A 21368-nucleotide genomic window follows, 5' to 3' on the forward strand; every position below is an offset into this window, starting at 1 on the left:
GTCTAGTATTCTTTAAAGTCCAGAATTTCAAATTAAATTGTGATTGTCTTTTCAGTACTAAAGATTGAACCCAGGTTCTTATATAAAAGTCATATAAATTGTGACATAAAAAAAACACCTTGGCTATTATGTTAGGCACTCAAATTAGGGCTTTAAATTCTTTTTATTTTCAAATAACCCAAGTGGACATGTGCAATTAAACAAGACTGGATTAAAATAGCCACATCATTCTACAATAGATCCTCAAGGAAGAAAAACAAATCAGCCTTCACATTTCTCAGTCCTTTTTTAATAAATTTGAATTCATTCAACAAGTTTCATATTGTATCTGTCACTCAATTTTGCTGATTTTTTTCATGTCAAATAATACCAAAAAATTACATCAATGTGCTTAAGCAAAACTGGGTTTAAATTTATCTTTACAATGAAATGAAATTGACATGGGTATCAATCAGGACAGCAACCACCTATACCTACTAGAACAATCCTGTACTTACCTTGAACACATCTACTGACTTGGGAAGCAGAAAAATGAGTTACAAATGACATGTCCATGGGCCATCCCTAGGAGAGGTGTGGTACGTAAGCCACTCTGGGAGGTCACTGTTACAAGGTGACGGGGAGGATTTAGTAATTCAGGAGAACATGGCACCTTTCAATGCAGTAGAAGAGGTAATCAGTCCAAGGCACACTAGCTAGTGTCCTGGGAAATTTAATCCACCAGGGAAGCTCTCTGCCCCAAGAGTCAATGCTACTCTGATGAAGAGCTCACACTGACATAAGAGCCAGCATTGGTTCCAAGAGTAACAAAATATTTTACCAATTGTTCGGTTGGCTTACATAAAACGGCCAGAAATATGAACTCATTTTCAGGTGGAGGGTTAAAGTAAGAATTATAGAAGCTTTATACTTTCAAGTCACAAGATTTAAAGTTGGACACACATCTTTGCAGAATGTGCCCATGTGGAACAAATACAACCGCAATGTGCCTGACCCTTAGAGCCAGGCCCAGATGAGTTTGGCATCCCCTCTGGGATGATCTCATTGGTGAAAATGTCAACTCCACGTTTAGACAGGAGCAAAGTACTTTTGATGGGAGTGACTGAAGTTGTCCCAGTTCCCATATTGGCATTAAAACATACAACACTGCAGAGGACATGTTGCTTTAAACCTAATGGGAATATTATCATGACATACTTTCCAGTTCATCTGAAATTTGAGGGTACCAAGTGGGTCATGATATTGATAGCCCAAACCCTGGACAGTCCTGGGGTTGGTGAGCAGGAACAACTCTTGTTTTAAAGATGATTTCAGTCTGGTCAGTCTTTCTCTGCTGGGACTTATGCAGGAGGGCTCTTGAGTTGTCACAGGCATATCTGAATAGGGCTAATAAAAGACTGTCCTCATAGACTTTGTCCTGAGCCCTCCATGAAGCATTTTGGAAAGACAGTACTACTAAGAAAATAATGGTTTGTTACTCTGAATTGTTGAGAAATTAAAATTTTTTTGTCCTTACTCAAGAGCTCTAGGCATGGGTAATAGCTCCCTCACCTCAGAGGTGATGGTGGAATTCTTCCCTGTGCTCACTCCCTATTTCAAATTGTTACTATGGAGTGATGAGAGGTTACTTTAACAGAAGAGAACCAATCCCACTCTTCTGTTAGCACACCCGGAGTTCTCAACACTTCACACACCTTTAAAAATGGAGAAGCTATAAAATAATTTTACTAGAAGAAAGTAATTTTCTTCTGAATTGGAGTAAAGCAAACACATACCCAAGGATCTCAAAAAGGTTTTTTTACATAATACACGTATGTATTTGTGTGTGTATGTGTGTGTAGTTATAAATACTACTTATTGTCTAGCTACTATGTTATCTTCATCGCAGTGTCTACAAAGTTGTGGATCCCTGTCTTTATGCCAAATGTATATAAAAAGCTCAAAAGTTATTATGACTATACCATGCAAATTTATATCCAGAAATCTCAGGAAGGAGACTGCTGCTCCTTTGAGTGGTGGTGGGGTCGGGGGGCGGTGGCTCTGCCTCTGATGTTTGGGTATCTCAACCATGTATCAAAAATTTTGAGTCACTTTTCTCCCAGAAAAAATGTCACAGTTCTGAGTCTGATAAATTATCAGCCATTGACTGCTTCTGCCACACTGCATTTTGGGGTCCTCTTCTGCATGTGGCGCTTACATCTTGAGTTGCTGGATACAGAAAGATACCCAAAGTATTGAAAGGGATAAGGTCTTTGCAGACTTTTTTTTTCCTCCTTTAACATGTTACAACAATAAGGCCACTTACAAGATTTTTTCTAATTGGCTTAAATTTTGGATCCTCCCATTGTTACCCATGGAAAAAAATTCCCAGAGAAAAGCCAAAGGCCAAAATTTACTGGCTCATCTCTAGATAAAAAGTAAAACCAAAGAGCAGTATTGGGAGAAGATGTAGCAGACAGGAATGGAACAGGAAAGGGCATGCAAACTGTAACTGCCTCTCATGTGAGATTTTGTGGATCATGTTTTTATCTAATGGTGGGTTTTGAACAGTCGCAGATTCCCACAGATTAAAGGTTGCTATGGCCACCAAAGAAAAATCAAGTAGTGTCAGTCCATGGTGATAGTTCACATCACACACATCCTTGGGGAGAGTGCTGCTGTTGCCTATGTGGAAGAAGATGGTGCCAGACTCAAGGGGGAGGCGAATATGGGGTTTTGGGGAAAAGCATTAATTTAGCAGTTCTTTCTTACATATTTTGCTTATTTTGTCTTCCAAATGCTTCACTGTGATGCCTATTTGCACAACTGCAATCATTTCAGTTTATGGATGACTGTGATAGAAATATTGTTTACAAAAAATATATCATCTTTTTTTTTCTTTAGAAAGAGCTCATCTAAATAGTAAGTTAAGGTTGCGTCTATGAAACCGATGCACCTTGTCTTGTTTCTACGAGCTTTAAAAAGTCCAAATACTGATGAGGCTGTGGAGCAGAAGGAACCAAAAGTGACTGTGTTTGTGTCAGGTTGCCCTCCTTGCCTCAGGAACGGTCATGGGTTGTTGCGTGATTGTGGTGTGTACTGGTCATGTTCCTGCAGAATCCTAGTCAGTCTAGGAGGGGTGGATGTGCTTATGAGATATGTCAGTACAGAAATAAGGGCGTGAGGATGTTTCTTAAGTTTCTGAAAGTGAACAGTAGAAACAGTAGAAATGTTTTAGATTCAATCTTAATTTCTAGATAACAGAAAGTAGTTACATCACAGAATGAAAAATATGACGTTGCATGCTGCCATGATAGCAAGCAGAAGAAACAAAATCTTGGTAATATACATATGTATGCATATTATGCAAATATATTTATATTAACATACAATGTTATAAGAATGATAACATAACTGCAGGAGGGAAAATCATTCTAGATGGTTTTACCTTAGAGTAACAAAGAACCTGAGACGTCTATGCTTTCTGTTAGATAGCAGGCCTAGAAATCTGAATGAGATGTAGAGCACATTTTCAGTGATTGAATGTCATTGTCAAAACGTGCCACTGTGTTCCCACATGACAGTTAAGTTGGATCCACTCAAAGTGAACAGAAAAGCCCCACATGTGTGGGACAATGCAGTACTTACAATGGGACACCGTTCATTCCCAATGGGTTTTCAGAAGATGGATGTTCAGACACGAACATGGGATCTATCTATACATAAGACATCATGTAAGTGTACTGCAGCCACTCACCGTCTCTGCTGACCCATTACAGAAAAAGCAAACCTGGTAAAACAAACCCATCCCTAGAGAGGCCACCAAGCCTTGGCTCAGTGAACTGAAAGACAGAATGTGAAGTGTGTGACTACCACTGTGGGAGTTCCCAAAGATCAACTAAGAATTTCTTTCTGATTTTTAAGCAAACACATCTAACTTATGATAATAAAAGACACGCTTTGGGATGACATCATATTTCACGCCCTCATTCTCGAGGCATAATATTTAGATACTTGTCCCTTTCAATTAAAAAAGAAAAAAAATCCTATGACTTTCTTTAATATGCATCCTGTGTTAAATTGTCCATAGCTGCAAAATGTATGTATGTATGTGTATTTGTTTTACATACACCTGTGTGTAGAAACATATACACATACATCCTCATATACACAGGTATTTTATATATATGCTGAGAAAGTCCACATATATATACAATTGTGTATGTATATGTGCGTGCGTGCGTGTGTGTGTGTGTTGTGTACTGGTATAAAAACTTGACAGGCAGGGTAATATTCACTCAGTGTTAAATGAAGTCTTTGAAAAATCAAGTACAGTCACTCAGTTAACATAGTACAGCCAGTAAACTAAGTTGAAAAGAGAAAAGGTGAATGGAAACACGATCCTGGACCATCTGTCTATGGCATTCACATCGGTTAGATCAGGGATTTTGATTTTGAGCTGTGAAGACCTCCTCCGTAGGTGGGTCTTCTTGTGCGGGATGCTTCTGTCTCCCATGTATCGCCCATGCCCTTCCCTGGGCATGCTCTGTTTCCTGTACTGGATTCCTGAGTTGTCAAAGGATATTGCTGAATTCCTGGTGTCACCAACACTGCCCGCAACCTCATTCATTTCATTGTGGACCTCCAGTGTTGTTAATAGGATGTTTCCACGAGCATCCACCTAATTGGAAGAAAATACACACCATAAGGCAGCTAGCATGTCCATAAATCTAATTTACATATGCAAACCCAAGCCACACAATCATGCCATATAGTTTAGAAAAACCGCATCTTTCAACCCCAGTGCCTCATTTGATGGGAAAATATAATCTTCCAGATTTGATTTATTAGAGCTTGGAGACTTATTTTCCTGATTTAAAAGTTCTCACACAGGAAATCAGGGAAAATAAGGGGAGGGGCCCTTTTTCCAACTGAAATTTCATTACAGGAGGGGCCCTTTCTCCAATTAAAATTTCGTTACATTATAAACTGGAGTCCTTACTGAAGAGAAAACAGAAGTACAAGCACCTTGTTGACTTCATCTTACAGCCATTTTTCATAATTGAACACTGGATAGAAATGACAGCAGTTCCCCCTTCCATAGCTGCAGTTCCCCAGGCACCATCTTAACTCAGTGTCCATTTCTATGACCAATACTAGCATTACTCGCCTTCCCTCTTGGTCACACAGGCATTGCACCTTTTGACACAACCACCAGGCAAAGAAGGTGAGACTGTGTCAGAAGGCCATGTGCACATAGCTTTAGTCGCAATACATTGCCATAATTACTCAATTTTATTATCATATTCTGTTGTTATTGTGTCTAATTTACAGCTTAAGCTTTGCCTTGGGCACATATTATAGGAAAAGTACATTATATATAATATTGGATACCAATGGTTTAAAGTATCCCTGGGGTGGGTGTGGAGGTTCTTCTTGGGAAGTCAGCTTGTCCTTTTTTGAGTGCCCAGCACTGGACCCAGGGCTGAAATGTGAAGCATGCTCTCTTTCCCTCAGGTATACCCCAGCCTGCTAGCCCCGTCTTTGATGGTTAAAATTGCAAAATTACTGTGGGGAAGCAAGGGAACAGTCCTGAGGGCTCACATGATGAATGTTGGGGTAGATATAGACTCCACCCAAGTGGGGTCTACATGCCTAATCCTGGCCCTAAGTAGAGGCCCTCTTTTTAAAGGACTATATTAAAGTAGGAAGTCTATTTCTACAGTGGAGCCCAACTTTAAAGGATAAAGCTTTATCCTGTGTTAAATACGGCTTCAGACATTTCATGACAATGCCAACCGCCCATGTGTTGACTAGTTTGACATGGAAATTTCAGCAGCCTCCTAGTGACTGAAGGATGATACAATTAGGGGAGCCTGTGGCTAGAGATGAAGACCCCCTGGGAGGAGCCTGTGTCTTCTCTCTGAGAAGAGCATTCCCTGCTTCCCCGGGCTCTCTGGGGTCCCTGTGCATCCATTCCAGCATACTCCATAGCTTCCCATCTGTGTCATGTTCTTTAGTCGTGAGGGTTATATCTCCTCTCCTTTCTTTGTCCTGGGAAAGCCTAGTATCCTTCTAGCACTGGATTATCTATGGCTTCTTCCATGAACTACTAGTTGCTTTGTAGGAGAATAAATATTCTATTGATGTATTGAGATTTCCCAAGAAAATGCCAAGGTGGGCAGAGAGGATGCCTGACTCCTACCTATGAAGAGATAGGGGGCCATGGGAAGCTCTGGGCAGAGTGAAGAGCTCAGGGTCATGGCTACTGACTGCAAAGTGGCTGGGGCTCAGGAAGGGACATATCAGCAGGAGCTACCTAGGTTCAGGCCACTGAGCTGAACACACAGTATTTTGAGAACATCTCGTAAAGTCACTTAATTACAGCCTCAAGTCTCAAGTTCCAGAGGGGGTTATCATAGAACTTTGTAGATGCAATCAAGGGTACAAACCCAAAGACAGCTTGTCTTGAATTAACTACCTGGACACAATCTTATCACATATGCTTTCACAAGTGCAGTACAAAACTTTTCTAGCTCTAAGTAGAAAATGAAGCAGAGGGATGGCAGGCCTAAGGAGGACTCAACTTGCCCTTCGTGGAAGGGACTTCAGGAAAGTTATGAGGGAATACGGCAGCCCACAGAAACCAAGTATGGACCCAGCTGACAGCCAAACAGTCCTACAACACAAGGGACTATTTGGTCAGTCACCTAAATGCGGACCTTTATCTCAGAGCCCCTTGAATTTCAGCCTGTGAGACTGAGTGGTATCTCCAGCCAAGCCCTACTGTCCCAAGGAGCTATCAGATACAAATGGATGCGCTTTAACTGTTTGTGGTATTCTGTCATAACAACATTCAAAAGTGCTACAGAAAGTGAGAGGGAAAATCTCTTTTCAATTTTCTGGTATATATAAGGCCCCTGGGTTCTATCCTTAGCTGCAAAAAGAAGAAAGGAGAAATAACACAGGAGAGAGAGAGAGAGAGAGAGAGAGAGAGAGAGAGAGAGAGAGAGCGAGCCAGACATCATTTGTTTTTTAATGGGTATGAATGTATTACCAGCATGTGTGCAATGCCTGCAAAGGTCAGAAAGAGAGAGAGAGAGGCTGAGACTGATTTCAGGTCAAGCAAAGGTCTGAAGCATTCTGTGCAACACAAACTAGTTAAGTGAACTCAAGTTTCTAAGACAATGTATAAACATAGTTCTGTGAACATGCTAAGCTTGTGCTAGAGTGTTCCTTTCCTTCCTATCTTTCATTCCCCTCTTCCTCTCATCTAATTATAATAGTAGATGATTCTTAGTGATGAATGGGAAGGCAGATTAGAGCTAGGCCAATAAGACTTTCTGTATGTCATGTCTAATAAACTTCAAAGGTATGCTTTTAGAACAAGACATGAAAATGATCTATAAGCAGAAAAACAATATATTTCTGACGTAAGATACAAGCTTACAAAATCAAGAATAAAAGCTGAATTTGAGAGGAAAAAGGAAGTCTATCACACTGGTCTCTACATGGGCAGTCTGGAAAAGAAATGCTAAAGGTTGTGGACAGCTGCCCTGGGACAGATCCTAGTATCTGCTCTGGGTCTCTCTGAGAGGGCAGTATGTGTGTGTCTGTAGCAACAGAAACTTGACTCTGTATCTTGCCAGTTCTTTCTTGTTTTGTTGTTATTTGCTTTTGAGGCAGGGTCTCACTGTAGCCCATGCTGACCTAGAACTCACTCTGTGAGCTTATGTCTCACAAGAACTGGGAAAGTTGATTTTTGGTAGAATTTTGGAATGTATGTATCAGCTTTTTAAAAATTTTTATTATTTTTATGTTATCTGTATGACTGTATTATCTGCATGCATGCAAGTGCATCTGTGTTGAGCAATGCCCACAGAGGTCAAAAGACAGTGTCAGATCCCCTGAAAATGGAGTTATGAACAGTTGTTAGCTACCATGTGGGTGCTGGGATGCAAACTCAGGTCCTCATGAAGAGCAATCAGTGCTCTTAACCACTGAGCCATCTCTCTAGTCCCCTGTGTCAGCTTTTTGCAATCTTCCCCTGGAATGATTAAGAAAAAAACTACTTTAATGATGAAGGCTGTTTGCTGCCTTCAGGACCAGAAGGATTGTTCTATGGTTTTTAAGACTGAATGGTTCCAACAGGATGAGACAGGAGAAGCCCCAGATGCATTATGGGGTGGCTGAAACAGGAGAGGACAGCGAAGGAGTGTGTCATATGCTGGCATAGGCAGCAGGGCAGTAGCAGATTTCAGCTGTGAGTAAGCTGAGCCACATCCACCCACCCTAAGAAGGGTGATGTGAACTTGCTCTGGATGTGGCAGGGTGGAGCCCATCAAGGGACGGCTGATCTCCTATACATGAAGAACAGTTAGAAGCAAGTGAGCAGGCCAGAGCCCACCTCACTAGTCTTCATCTCCTCCGGCATAATCCATTGTGCTTTATGGCATGAAAGTGAGAACTGGCTGGTAAAGGAATGAGCTGTGGGTGGGAAGGAACTCAGGCCACTAAATCCTGTCCAGTTTTTTCATTCCGTCAGTTGACTGCAGTGAGTATAGGCAACAATCTATCTAATACCTGTCTTTGATCACGAGGCAAAGTATATTCAGTCACCACTTATAAAATTGAGTCCACTTATTACATAAGTCCAATTTAATTCTTCTTAAATGTCCAACATTTTAAGAATATATGTTTTAAAACTATTGTGCTCCTGAAGTTGAGCAAGAGAAAAATCCTAAAGTGGAAGGTACTGATTGTTTAAGGTACTAACTTATTTTTTTCAATAATAAGTCATTTATTGTATTATTAACATCTCAGAAAACTCAACCATTTTCTTCCAAGGTAGAAAAGACCTTAGAAAACATCACAAAAATATAGAAAAATGTTCTTTATAATCCATGCAATTCTTTAAGAACAACACTGAGAGGTGAAGGGGTAGTTGGCCACTTTAGAAAGTGATCCTTACTGGGGATTTGCATAAGAGGTCTGTCATACATGACTGTACACCTGCTTCCCACCAGGGTCATCTGTAGACTAGGCTCTGAACCATGAAGATGAGTGCAGAAAGTCCTCTTCTCAAGAAGTCTAGTGAGAACTTCAATGATCAGCAGACACATTTTTGTAAAGCTTTTATTTATTTTTAAGTGTATGAGAGTTTGCCTACATGTAAGTATGAGTACCACATATATGCCTGGTGCTTGCTGAAGCAGAAGAGTGTTGGATCCTATGGAACTGGAGTTACAGACAATCATGAGCTGCCATGTGGGTGCTGGGAATAGAACTCAGGTCTTCTGCAAGAGTACCCAGGGCTCTTAATCACTGAGCTATCACTCCAGTATCAGCAAATACACTTTTTAAAAGACCACAGGCTGCCATTTAAGCAAATTTTAAAATTCATTCCTTTTCTAGTTACCAAAAATAATATGAAAAGCTCCTTTTATCAAAACCTGAGGGATCCAAATTAATAATTCTGTGGGATGAAATACCAAGGGGAGAAGTATCTGTTCTCATAGAATGCTGGGTTGTCATGATTCTAATACTCAGTTTTACTTGGTTTTAAAAATGATTATTTATAAGCCTTGTCCTCTCTTCCCACTAGGAAATTATGTGTGTGTATGTGTTGTGTGTGTGTGTGTGTGTGTGTGTGTGTGTGTGTGTGTGTGTGTGTGTGAGAATCCTACCAGTTCAGTAAGACCAGATACGCCCATGAGGAATGCCACCTGACTTAAACATTTGCCACAATGGAGTCAGGCTCCATGTATTTTCATAGAGGCAAGGAACTGGGTGCAGTCTGGTGGAGAAAGCCAAGTGTATACATAGAATGCAAGGGATTTGCCATTTCACATGTAGAAAGGATGTGCTGGAAGTTGGGAGAACAGGAACAAAAACAAGGATTTGGATCAGGGAGTGACTGAGGCACCTACAAACACTGATAAGGAAGAAAAGAAGGAAAGTTCTATGAATTACACCTGTCTTAGATCTTGAAGGTGGGGAGGATGTCAAGCAAGAAGAAACATACTAGGCAGGGAGAACAGAATGAAGGAAGGAAAAGCAGAGAGATGGCATACATGATGATGTCAGGAACCACACAGGGATACTAGAGACATAAGAAAAAAGGTTGTGGTTTTAAGGTTTAAGGACAGAGCTGTGCAAATCAATGACTTGTCTTCCCTGGGCCCTTGTAGCCACTGCTGTATGTTTGGGAAATGATCTCATGAAAGTGGGAATCTGTCTGTGTCTTTGAACTTCAGTGAAGGAAGCTGAGTCTGAGCAAAGCCATGCTTCCCTACGAATGTTCCTAGTAGTTTGGAAACTAAAAAATGAAACATGAGCAATTAGTCAAGAGAGCTTGGCTGTTCTGAACCTTAATAATCGCTCTGCATCTATCTGAGAAAGGTCCTGTGAAGCAGAACTCAAGAACCAATACTATTGTATGATTTGATTTTATTTCAGATTGGATGAACACTTGTAATGGAAACAATATCAGAAATAATACTTATTCAGGCATGTAAAAGAATGTAAATGTATATTGAATCAAGATCTTAGTTTAAAACAGTTTGGCTGCTTTACTCATGGTTTTACTTTTACACAGGTTTGATTTAAACATGAACCAATGTATAGAAAATTACTGACTTTTTTCTGAAAAGATTAAAGAGTATTAAAATGTATGAAGTCTTGGAAATCTTGTGTTTAAGTAAATATTTCTGAGAGATGCTGATCTTTTCCTATCATCTTTACATCTAGAATGCAAGTCTCAAAATAGAAAAAAAATGATTACAGATGAAATATAAGACCAAAATGCTCTTTATAGAATGACAGATGACTAGTAATTTTTAAATCATTTCATGAATTCTCCTTATTTTGAAGTGTCCATCTCATATGTACTATAATTAGAGTCTCTGATTTCAGTGTAGTTTTTCTTCCTGTTCTGTAACCCTGACAGGTGCAGACCTCCAAAAATAAAAAACATGTCATTCACAGTACATCACAGAAGGATTTTTGTTTTTTCCCTTAGAATATGTCACCAGATTGGCACAAAATGGCTATCTAATTCTCCACTTACCTTCCAAACTCCAGCAGGTCCAAAATTTTAGTTTCAGAAGAATAAGAAATATTTGCCATGTGAGGAAGGCATGAAACCTTCCTTCTTAGCAAAAATAACATTGTAAATCTGATGTTTTTCAAGAATTATGATTTACCGAGTATGTGTGAGGCTATGAGGTCAATCTTTAGCATTACACAGACACAGACACAGACACACAGACACAGACAAACAGGCACAGACACACACACACACACACACTTCATTCATGACATTCAAATGCCAAACCAACTGGTCATTTCCCAGATATCACATGGTTTGTAATTATCATGTGTGCACTATGACCGCAGTCTTGTTCTTTGGAACAGAAACAACTCTGAAAACACTGTACTGTATCAGGAGAAATGAAGAGGTATTCTGCACATCTAAGAATCAACTGCTAAGTTAAAATATTGCACAACCACTAAGTATAAGGAAAATCTACTCCTGTTTTTTCACAAACAGGGTCAATAACAGTCCCACACGCAGTTGCTCATAGCAGAAATCCTTGGCTAATGGCCTGCAATGCCCTGGAGGACACTGTCTGCCCATGACATGCCCCATGGGTCAGGCAGTTTTCTTAGGAAAGACAATGAGAAGTCAGTTTCCTATAGTAGATTGACACTTCCCATCAGTCAGGGGAAAGCTACAGGCTGTGGTTCACCACACTGATAAAGTTAAGCATCAGGACTATGAACTCATAAGTGACAATTACAAGGAGCTGCTGCCCTGTTTGCTAGTCCTTTTCTGTCTGGTATGAAATATATAACTCTTTCCTCATCTTTTTTCTTATAATCATCTACATCAGGATATAAGCTTTTGGGGAGGTTCATTTCTACTTAAAAATTATCACTGGGGCTGGAGAGATGGCTCATCAGTTAAGAGCACTGACTGCTCTTGCAGAGGACCCCAGGTCAATTCCCAGCACCCATATGGTGGCTACGAACCATCCTTAACTCTGGTTCTAGGGGAATCTGAAGCCCTCTTCTGAACTCCGCAGCATTGCATGACTTGGGTACACTCACATACATGCAGGCAATACACTCATACACATAAAATAAAATTAACAAATAATAATAAAAATGTTTTAGAAAAATTATCACTAAATTATTAGGTAAGGAAGGAATAATTTTTCATGCTTATGTTTAAGAGCATCAGATAGGTGCCCCAAATCAGAATACATGAATATTTGTATGCTGACTTCAAAACTTAGGAACTGAATGGCAACAAAAATGATTCAGAAAAAAAGAAATAAAATTCAGGGGAAAAATTAAAATGGAGTTATGAATCAACTTAAGATTTTTTTCTGCATCATATTTATATTCTTTCCACATTCTGATAATTTTCTTCGTGAATGGTATAGGGCTGGGGTTTTCTTTTTGATTTTACACTTCATATTCAAAAGGATATTTCTGAACCACGACAATTTCACTGTTTTAAACAGTCTCATTTAGAAAAAAAATGGAAACATTTATACTCTTTAAATAAAACAAGATTTGGGAAAGACAGCGTTGTTCATGGATGTGTCTGTACATGTGCTCTGTCACGGAGACAACAACCACATGATGAATTCTAGTTTCCTTGGAAACCACACGGCCAAAGCATATTGTGTATTCATAGTAGGCTGCCATCTTTTTAGAAACACAGCAGCATAGCACTAAGTAGATTTTCCAGTCAGATATTCAAGATAATTCTGTCTGTGGAAAACCTAGTTTTATTCCTAAATCCTGGGTTTACTGAACAACTTTATGCTTTACAAAAAGGAAGGGGACACTCCCACTCACTGAACTGGATTCAGCCCATTCACGGACATGTGCTACTTATTCCAGGCCACCCCAGGTCAGGCAGCACTAGAGACCCAGGCTGGCAGGAGGAGATCAGGACAGGACAGCAAACCTTCAGGGGCTTGAGAAGTAAGATTTAAAAACAAGAATAAAAAAACGTAATACAACACACAAACAAAAAACAAAACAAGCAAACAAACAACAACAAAAAAAACCCTCAAAGAAATGGAGGAGTAAGCCCAGCCTTTAAACTGGTAGAGGAAATAATCTTGAGGATTTAAAGAGATGAAGATCTAAAAGGCCAGATTTAAAGACTCTTTGTAGAAACTATAATGTGTTTCATTAAAATATCATTAAAATGTTTTTATGAAAGCAAACAAATGCCATCCAATGACATAGACCCTTGTTACTGTAAGGGTACTATACAAGTTTGGCCTTTAGGGGACTTTTGCTGGTTTTCTGGTGGAATGGGTAACCCCTACTGTGCAGAACAGGGTGCACCCCAGGGGCAGAGGCCAGAACTGGTACATATCTGTCAGAGCCTGCCCTGCTGGTTCCAGCTTTATACTCAGGGTTCTCCCCATGGGACTGTGACTAGCAGGAGAGTGGAGCAATGAGGTGGCTGCCTACTACTCTGCCCAATACTGAAGCAGGTTGGATGATCAAACCTGCAATTTTAGAACTAAGAGGATACTGAGTCATTTTGGTAAATAGTTTCCCCAGATCATGCTAGAGCCTTAATTTCCAGAGCCTCCCCTTCCGTTCCTTCCCGTGGACACTGGGAAACTTGGCCTCTCCAGCACCTGCATTAATGTTGGTTAAATGGAACCCTGTGGCTTGCACTAAGATATCTCATAGCATTAGGGGCAAGGAGGGTCTAGCTCCTCAAAGGTCACATGGTGAATTGGGAGGCCTTAGGAACAAGCCGCAGGCCTTTAGAGCCTACCCGATTGCTTTCACTCTTGGAACGATCATTTTTGGCCTTGGCTGTCTTTTCCGCAAGCTTTTTCTGCCTTTGGGGGCCTCTTCCAAAGAAAATGTAGTTGACAAAGGCGTATTCCAGAAGAGCCAGGAACACAAAAACGAAGCAGCCCATTAGGTACATGTCGATGGCTTTGACATAGGGGATTTTAGGTAGAGTCTCCCGAAGGTGTGTGTTGATGGTCGTCATGGTGAGCACGGTGGTGATCCCTAGGAAACAAACACAGTATGAGTGCAGCAGTCTCCAGCCCTGGCCAGAGTAGCTAAGAAGAACATCCTCCCCATGAGTGCTAAAAGAAATGCAGACAATCCCAGAATGTAAGTATGCTCTGATTGTCTAGCTGGGAAACCCCAAGAAACTGACAGAGCCTGCTGTGTGGTCTGGGCTGCAGAGGCCTGGCCCCCGTGAAGTTTAGTGTGGCTGCTGTACTATGCCAAGGTTGGTTGGAAGCAAGCGAGGGGCTTTGAAGCATCAAGGAGAAGCTTAGTTCTGAGATGAAAGAGAGAGGCCATTTGAGTGAAGCCCTAGGACAGATGTGCTCACAGAGTCATTTCTCTCAACCAGGAAAATGTGCATTCAAAGGAGGACTGAGGGATTTGCTCCTGTCTCGGAATCTCATGTTCTAACACTGAACAGATCCTCTTTTTTTTTTTTTTCCACTTGGTTGGATTCTTTACACAGTGCTGTATGAAGGATGCCTGTCTTCCTAAGGGAGTGAGGTGTAGTCTTTTAGGCCACATAAGCAGCATATTTCACAATCTTCCCACAGTATGAGGCATAGTTCTCCAGATACAGAGATTACAGATTAAATGAGCTAAAGCCACAAAAACTAGTGGCATGCTGGTGGTGACATGATCAGAGCTTGTTGAATCCAGGGAAGCTGTGCTTGCAGAAGGCATAGGTCACTCACTTCTGAGTGTCATGGCAACAAACAAACTGATTTCCTGCCATGGTGACTGTACTATTCTGATAGTAAGAACTCTGTCAGAGTGTTGTAGCTCCAAAGGACCAGCCTTTTCCACTAATGAAACTGACATTGCTCACTGTGATCATGAGTGTGTCTTCTAGGACCTAGTGGACAAAACAGCTGCCTCTGCCTTCTTATTTTAGGATTTACTTCAAAAAGGAGCCACTCACAGGGAAGAGACCGATAATTTCTTCATCACAAAAAAGTCACAAAAAAGTGACTGATGCGCCTGAGGCTTAGAGGCCGTGCCCACTCAGCAGCTCAGCACATGTAAGACAGAGGTTCTGGGGCAGAGGCAGGGCCACCTATCGGGGGGTGGATTTATTAAGTGTCTTGGTTTACAGCTCTCTAGTTTCCTATCTGCCCTCAGAGGCATGCTCCCTCTCCCTGTGCCTTCCAGAGAAGATCCCTGGGCTGCAGAGCTCAGGCTGCCATAATGAGGGAAAAGTAGCAGAGAAGGAGCCAAGGCTCTCCCTGCAGCACATGCTCACCCTCCCTGAGCTCTGAGAGGCTACTAACAGCAAGAGAAGAAAACCAAGAGCCAAGAAGCTATTTTTAAGTATAATTGCAAACCACGATTGCTTATGAAATGTACGGAAATCTCAGATGTCAGAATATTTTAAGATTCCCTTTGACATTATATTCATGTGCACCTGGGGATTTAAAAAATTTGAACATGGCAATGGGATAATTACAGTTTACAAATAAATGTGAAAACACCACCCAAATGCTATAAAACTAGGCATTCTCCCCATTATTCAAAAATACCACAATGTTCGCCAGTACTGTTTTCTCAGCTTCCAGGAGGCTAGCTCTAATATCTCAGGGATGATGAAGGCTTGTCCATCTTGGTGGCCTCACATGGTGAATGGCACCATGGTGGCCAAGTAAGTGAGTGGGAAAGGTCACATAACAGTTTAAAAAGCCAAAGGTGGGGAGAAGTCAGTTTTTTACAATTCTCTCCCAAGAACTAACTCGGTCCCATAAAGACTACTTCATCTCCTCTGAGGCTAGTACCCACAAGGACCTTCTTATCCAAACAGACCTCACTGGCCCTAAGATGATTGCTGTCTGTGGACTTCAGGGCAACAGGCTCACTGTGCGTTTGTAAATATCTACTCCCTTCTGCCTCTGGTACGTCTTGCACCTCTAACCCTTGTCTGACCTGACAGTCTTCAAGGGATGAAGTCTGTGAGCAACATCATTCCATAAATGCTACTAAGGCATGGTTTAAGGTAAGAATAACAGTGCTATATCATTAAGAAAACATGGAAGCAACTTTCTTAACCATGGTGAGTTTGGATTGCCATAAACCATTTCTGATAGGCTGTTTCACATTATGGGAGACAATATTTTATGACTAAGCAGGTACAGAATTTGTAGTAGCTGGGAACATTGGAGAGTCACATCTTCAGTATGACTAGTCTCTTGCATCGCCAGGTAATTACATCTTTTTTGTTATTATATTGCTCTAATTGCAGTAACAGCTTCCCTGCAGCAGAGCCGCTCTACAGCTCCTGACATTTCAGCTTACAGCCTTTTCCAGGTTTGGAAGGGGTCCCAGTAACATTTTGTTTGTTCCTATAGGTATTTTTTTCCTTAAAAGAAAGAACTTCAAAGTTTATAAAATAACAGCTCTGCAAAATCTGGATCAGTCTCTACAAATTCATTGTCTCTGAATTTTGTAGATACAAAGAAAACAAAATAGTGTAGGAAGGAGTGATCTAGTGATATTCAAAACAAAAAGAAGTGTAACCTGCAGGCAAACTCCGCAGCTAAAGAGAAATCTTAGAGACTTAAGAGAACTTTGCTCATTATAGCCATTAGAAATACAAAACAATTTTAATGTAGAATTCTTAATTTTTTTTATTCTTTTTTTCCCAGAGTATTTTATTATACAATACAGCAATTCCCAACACCTCTAGTACTTGCTGTCTATTTTTTTTCCACTTAAGCCATATTTATGTGCTATTTCCTAGGAGGTAAAATGTCTAATCATGAAGACAACTGTGCGTGTTACATAGCTATGGGTCCAAGCCAGGCATTCACATACATGCACTGTCTTAGAAAATGTAACATTAAGTCAACTTTTGGCCCTGGAGAAAGGCAGGTGCAAGAGGAGAATTAGAGCCCTGAACTACGCTTTCCTGTCCACTGCTTTACCGGCAGAAGTGTTGCTTTTCCTACAGTTTTTTAAAGTTCCATTATTAGTTTCCCTTAGTAACACCTGTCCCCTACTGTTCTTCTCTCTCAGGTTCTTTCTTTCCTTTACCTCCCTGGTTCCTTTTCATTACTCCCCTTCAGAAATTAACTTCAACCCAGAGGAATACCCTGGGAAAGGCTCATCACCTCTACTTTACTGAAATTCCCATAATGATCTTGTCTATAAAGTCTCATAATAATTAGCTGGGTAGAAAAAAATCCTTCTGAAAATATAAGCCTTAGTAAGCAAATATTAAAATAATGTCAGAACATATAAGATATATTGTATATCAAGATATGATATATATAGTATACTGATAATCTATTTGCCAAATAACCAATGGACAGAAAACTTTACTAGGGCTCTTGAGAATGACTCATAATTAGCTGCTTATTTTAATGCTCATTAAATTGTGTGATTTCAATTATATGCTATAATATTTGATGATTTTTCTGCCTTAAAAAAGAAGAATTGCACAATTAATCAAGTCATCTTTCTGGGCCATAGAATAATTTTGAGCAGGAAATGTTAATCCTTACTTTAAAATTAGTGTCAAAAATAGTTAAATTATGCAAATATTCTGCAAGCATATTTCCCTTTCATGGGCATGAAAAATCACATTTAAGCCTTATAATTAAATTAACACATCAAGGGACTCATGCATGAAATTATTGTTTCAAGATAAACAGTGACTAAGTGGGCAAGGATGATGTCATGATGTCAAAAAACTGTAGTTGAACTATAGCTTTTAAATTCCCTTAATACTGTAATGATATGGTCATTTACATTTTAGATATGACTTAAAAGTCGCACATACCAAGGGCAACTCGAGCAGCAGATGCATCATAATTGATCCAGAAGGACACCCATGAGAGGATCGTAATCAGTATAGAGGGCATGTACGTCTGTAGAATGAAGTAGCCAATGTTTCTCTTCAACCGAAAACTCAATGAGAGTCGAGGGTAGGCACCTGTGGTGAACAGACAAAAACACTGTGAAGAATCCTGGCAGAGTCTGCTCCCTCTTCCCAGGGCCCATGAACTGAGAATCCTCCACTGACATGAAGCTTGGAGTGGTATTTGTAGAGGTAGAGGAATCCAGAGGGGAGTGTATGTCAGTTATCATGCAAACAGGGCTCTAAGGCTAGATGCTCAGTTAAGAACTGTCCCTGGGAAAACTCGGGAGAGATTTTAGAGTACAGAATAGGGCAAGTGTGGTGTCGTTTAGTTTTTCACTGAGGACTGTCTTTTTTAAACCCTTTTTAAACAAAGGAAATTCTATAAAGGAAAGCCTATACTAGGCATCTAGATGATAACTCTGCCTATTCAGAAGATCCTGAGCACAGGTGTCAGAGGCACTGGTCTAGACCACCAGAGACAATTCAAGGACACACAGAAATCGAGGGGCAGGAAGTAAGTGCAGGCCCAGAGAAGGCCATGGTGCATACTGCATTGCCCTACGGGCTACAGCAGAAGCACCAAGAAAACCCTCAGAGAAGCATGATCTATCATGCAGAATCCATGGGTCACTATGTGTTCACCCCACCAGCACACTCTGGACTCCAGTGACGACTGCCAGCATGGGCTGAGAGTGTAGTGCTTGGGATGCCACTTCTGCAATGCTATTTGTGTATTCTGTTTTGAGGTTCTTTCCTCAGAGCGACACAAGCATACAGTTTTTTTCTGATCATTTCAACAGACCAATCATCAGCTGCAATCCTCTCAGCTTCTTACCTCCTGGATTCGAATGAAACTATAGGAAGTAAATTCCAAAGTGATCCTCTAACTAATCTATCCACTCCTGAACCCCTCTCTGCTGACAGATGGTTCACTCTTTCTAAGATTGCCTATATCAGACCTTAGTTTTTTTCTGCACATAACCTCTTTTGCTAAAGAAAATTTTGTATGACTTCAAGTATAAAAGTTACACCATTAAAATATTTACTCATAATAAATCATAAAGAAATTCAGATGTGAACAATTCTTTGCTATATATATTTTTACCACTCATTGAAGGCAAAGCAAATTTGTATTTCAACGAGATGGACATACTTGGTTATTTTTACATAAAGAATTGAATTTTGACTGAATATGCGGCATCATGGATGCTTTTTGGAGGTGACTGGTGTTTTACAATCATCAGTGCCAAGAACAGTACCTCAGATACATATGTACAGAATGTTGGAAGCATGTTTAGGGACACCTCAGAAAGTTAAGCATTCTATCCTAAACTCAAGCCCAAATACATTTAATGATCTTGACAAAACTCAAGTCAGCAACTCAAACAAAAGTTTGTAACATCAAACATTCTAACACATATAATTCAAAAAGATATTAATTTTATGCTTACATCTGAGGAATAATGGTGAGAATATCAAAATTCTTTGCTTTCATAATTAAGTCATTATGTGATTTAATATGTAACAAAAGACCACTTTGCATGCATGTGCAATAAAAGCACTGAAGTTTACAACGTACAAAGTTGTGGACCTGAGCCCCAGTATTTCTGGTGTTGTGTGGTGTGAAGGCACGGGCAGTGCCAAGTGTGTGCTGTGTGCAGAACTAAGGCTGCAGTGAAGCTGTGGGATGCAGTATGGCCTAGTACTTCCAGGTACACGATGGATTCATAACACATTTGCTTTGAACTTTTGATCACTGTGCATTCATAAATCTTTTACTGTTGTGATCCTCAGCTTCAAAAGCTGTGATCTAAGCCTAAGTTTCAGGAGACCTTGGCTTTACTGACCTCCCTACATGCCAGGACTGGTAACTCTTAATCTGTCACTCCTTCCACATGTCCTTCCTAGACTTTGCTCCATGCCCCTGCATGTTTGTCCCAGTGTTCCTTTTTCATATTGATCATTCACTCACATGGTTATTACTTTTATATGGCAATAACTGCTTTTGTACCCTGGCTGCTTACTTTATTGCAAATCACATTGCCAGCCAGAATTACATAGGAAAAGAAATTGTCTAATAAATGTAGTACCTAAAAACTGGGAGTGTAAGAACGTGCCTCTGTCTTTTCTTGTGCATCTGTGTGTCATCTATTTTTGAGGCTCTGAACAAATGCATATGTATCACATTGTCAACAAAGCATCAACATTGTCATAAGTGACACAAATTATGTGTAAACACAATTTAAATTCTTCCCAATTTCCCACCAAATACATATACATGAAATCTATCTATTATAAATATAAGTTCCTGAATGTTGTAAATTTGGGCGACTTCTACTTTTGCATAACTATAAATAGTAATCTGAAGAATAACTTTGCAGAGAGCTCTTTTGCTATATTTAGGCTCATTTTCTTAGGAAGAATTGCTGGGCCTGTGCTTAAGGCTTTCATAAATATTGTCAGGTTACTTTGCAAAAGAAGATCAATGTACTCTGGCCCCACCTGCTCTTTCTAAAGTGCCTACCATACCTTGCAAGCATGACACTATATAACTCTTTTATTAATTTTCATGAGAAAGAGCATACCCTTTCAATTAATTTCTAGGTGAGATACCTACTACTGGACTACATTCCCGGCCTTAACTTCTTTAACTGAATATTTCCTAAATATTTATTTGTTCTCTGTATTTACTCATCTCATAATTATCTTCTCATTTCTGTTTTCCTGTTTTTCATTTGCTCATTTTAGATCTTTTCATATAAATTCTCACTTGTACTGACTAACCATCTTCCTAGTTGTTTGCTAATTTATTTTTTATATCTGCATGAGTGTTTTGCCTGCATGTATCTAAATGCACCCATGTTGTATAGAGTTCAGAAGAGGTCATCAGATTCCTGGAACTGGAGTTAAAGATATCTGGTTGTTAGCTGCTATGTGGGTGCCAAACCCAGGTTGTCTGCAAGAACAGTCAATGCTCTTAACCTCTGAGCCATCTCTCCAGCCTCCCAGTTGTTTGTTTTAAAATTTTTAACAAGTTTGAGTAGGGACTTATAGATATTTAAATTTTGTGTGTAAATTGTATCTATCTATTTCACATTGTTTCCTTATGACTGCTGTGGATGGAACCTAGAGCTTCAAGCATGCTGCAAAGCCTCTCCACAGCAAGCTCTACCTTCAGTCCTGTTTCGAGTTTCTGTAAGAAACAGTATATTTTAAAATGAAATGGAGATCTTTTTTAAAGGTTAAAAACTCATTCAATTTTATGTCTTACAGGGTTTATACTGAGTTCAATATTGTATAACTGTATTAATTCAACAGTGAACCTAAAAATTTTATAGCCACTTTTGAAAGAGATGTATCTTTGCTCTGGAAACTGTTATTGAGTATGTTAAAGCTGTAATGAAATGCTTTTTGTAAAAAAATAAAAATAAAATATTAAAAAATGATTTTTCTGCTTTGAGTCAGCATC

General features: G+C 39.9%; 1 protein-coding gene across 2 annotated transcripts in view; it reads right to left on the reverse strand.

Annotated features, from left to right (window-relative positions):
• Positions 1 to 267: 267 nt before the first annotated feature.
• Positions 268 to 21368, reverse strand: part of Gabrb3 (gamma-aminobutyric acid type A receptor beta3 subunit) — a 240860-nt gene continuing 219759 nt past the window's right edge. Inside the window, exons 7-9 of one of the 2 annotated variants that reach the window (XM_008833630.3) lie at positions 17819 to 17971; positions 13796 to 14040; positions 268 to 4660 (exon numbers count right to left, since the gene is read on the reverse strand). In XM_008833630.3, the coding sequence (XP_008831852.1) occupies positions 4319 to 4660; positions 13796 to 14040; positions 17819 to 17971 (740 nt within the window). In that variant the 3' untranslated portion in view covers positions 268 to 4318. The remainder of the gene's footprint in view (positions 4661 to 13795; positions 14041 to 17818; positions 17972 to 21368) is intronic. The other variant, XM_008833631.2, reaches the window with a different exon arrangement.

This window comes from Nannospalax galili, unplaced genomic scaffold, assembly GCF_000622305.1.
Source record: "Nannospalax galili isolate Female #2095 unplaced genomic scaffold, S.galili_v1.0 scaffold135, whole genome shotgun sequence".
Taxonomy (NCBI): domain Eukaryota; kingdom Metazoa; phylum Chordata; class Mammalia; order Rodentia; family Spalacidae; genus Nannospalax; species Nannospalax galili.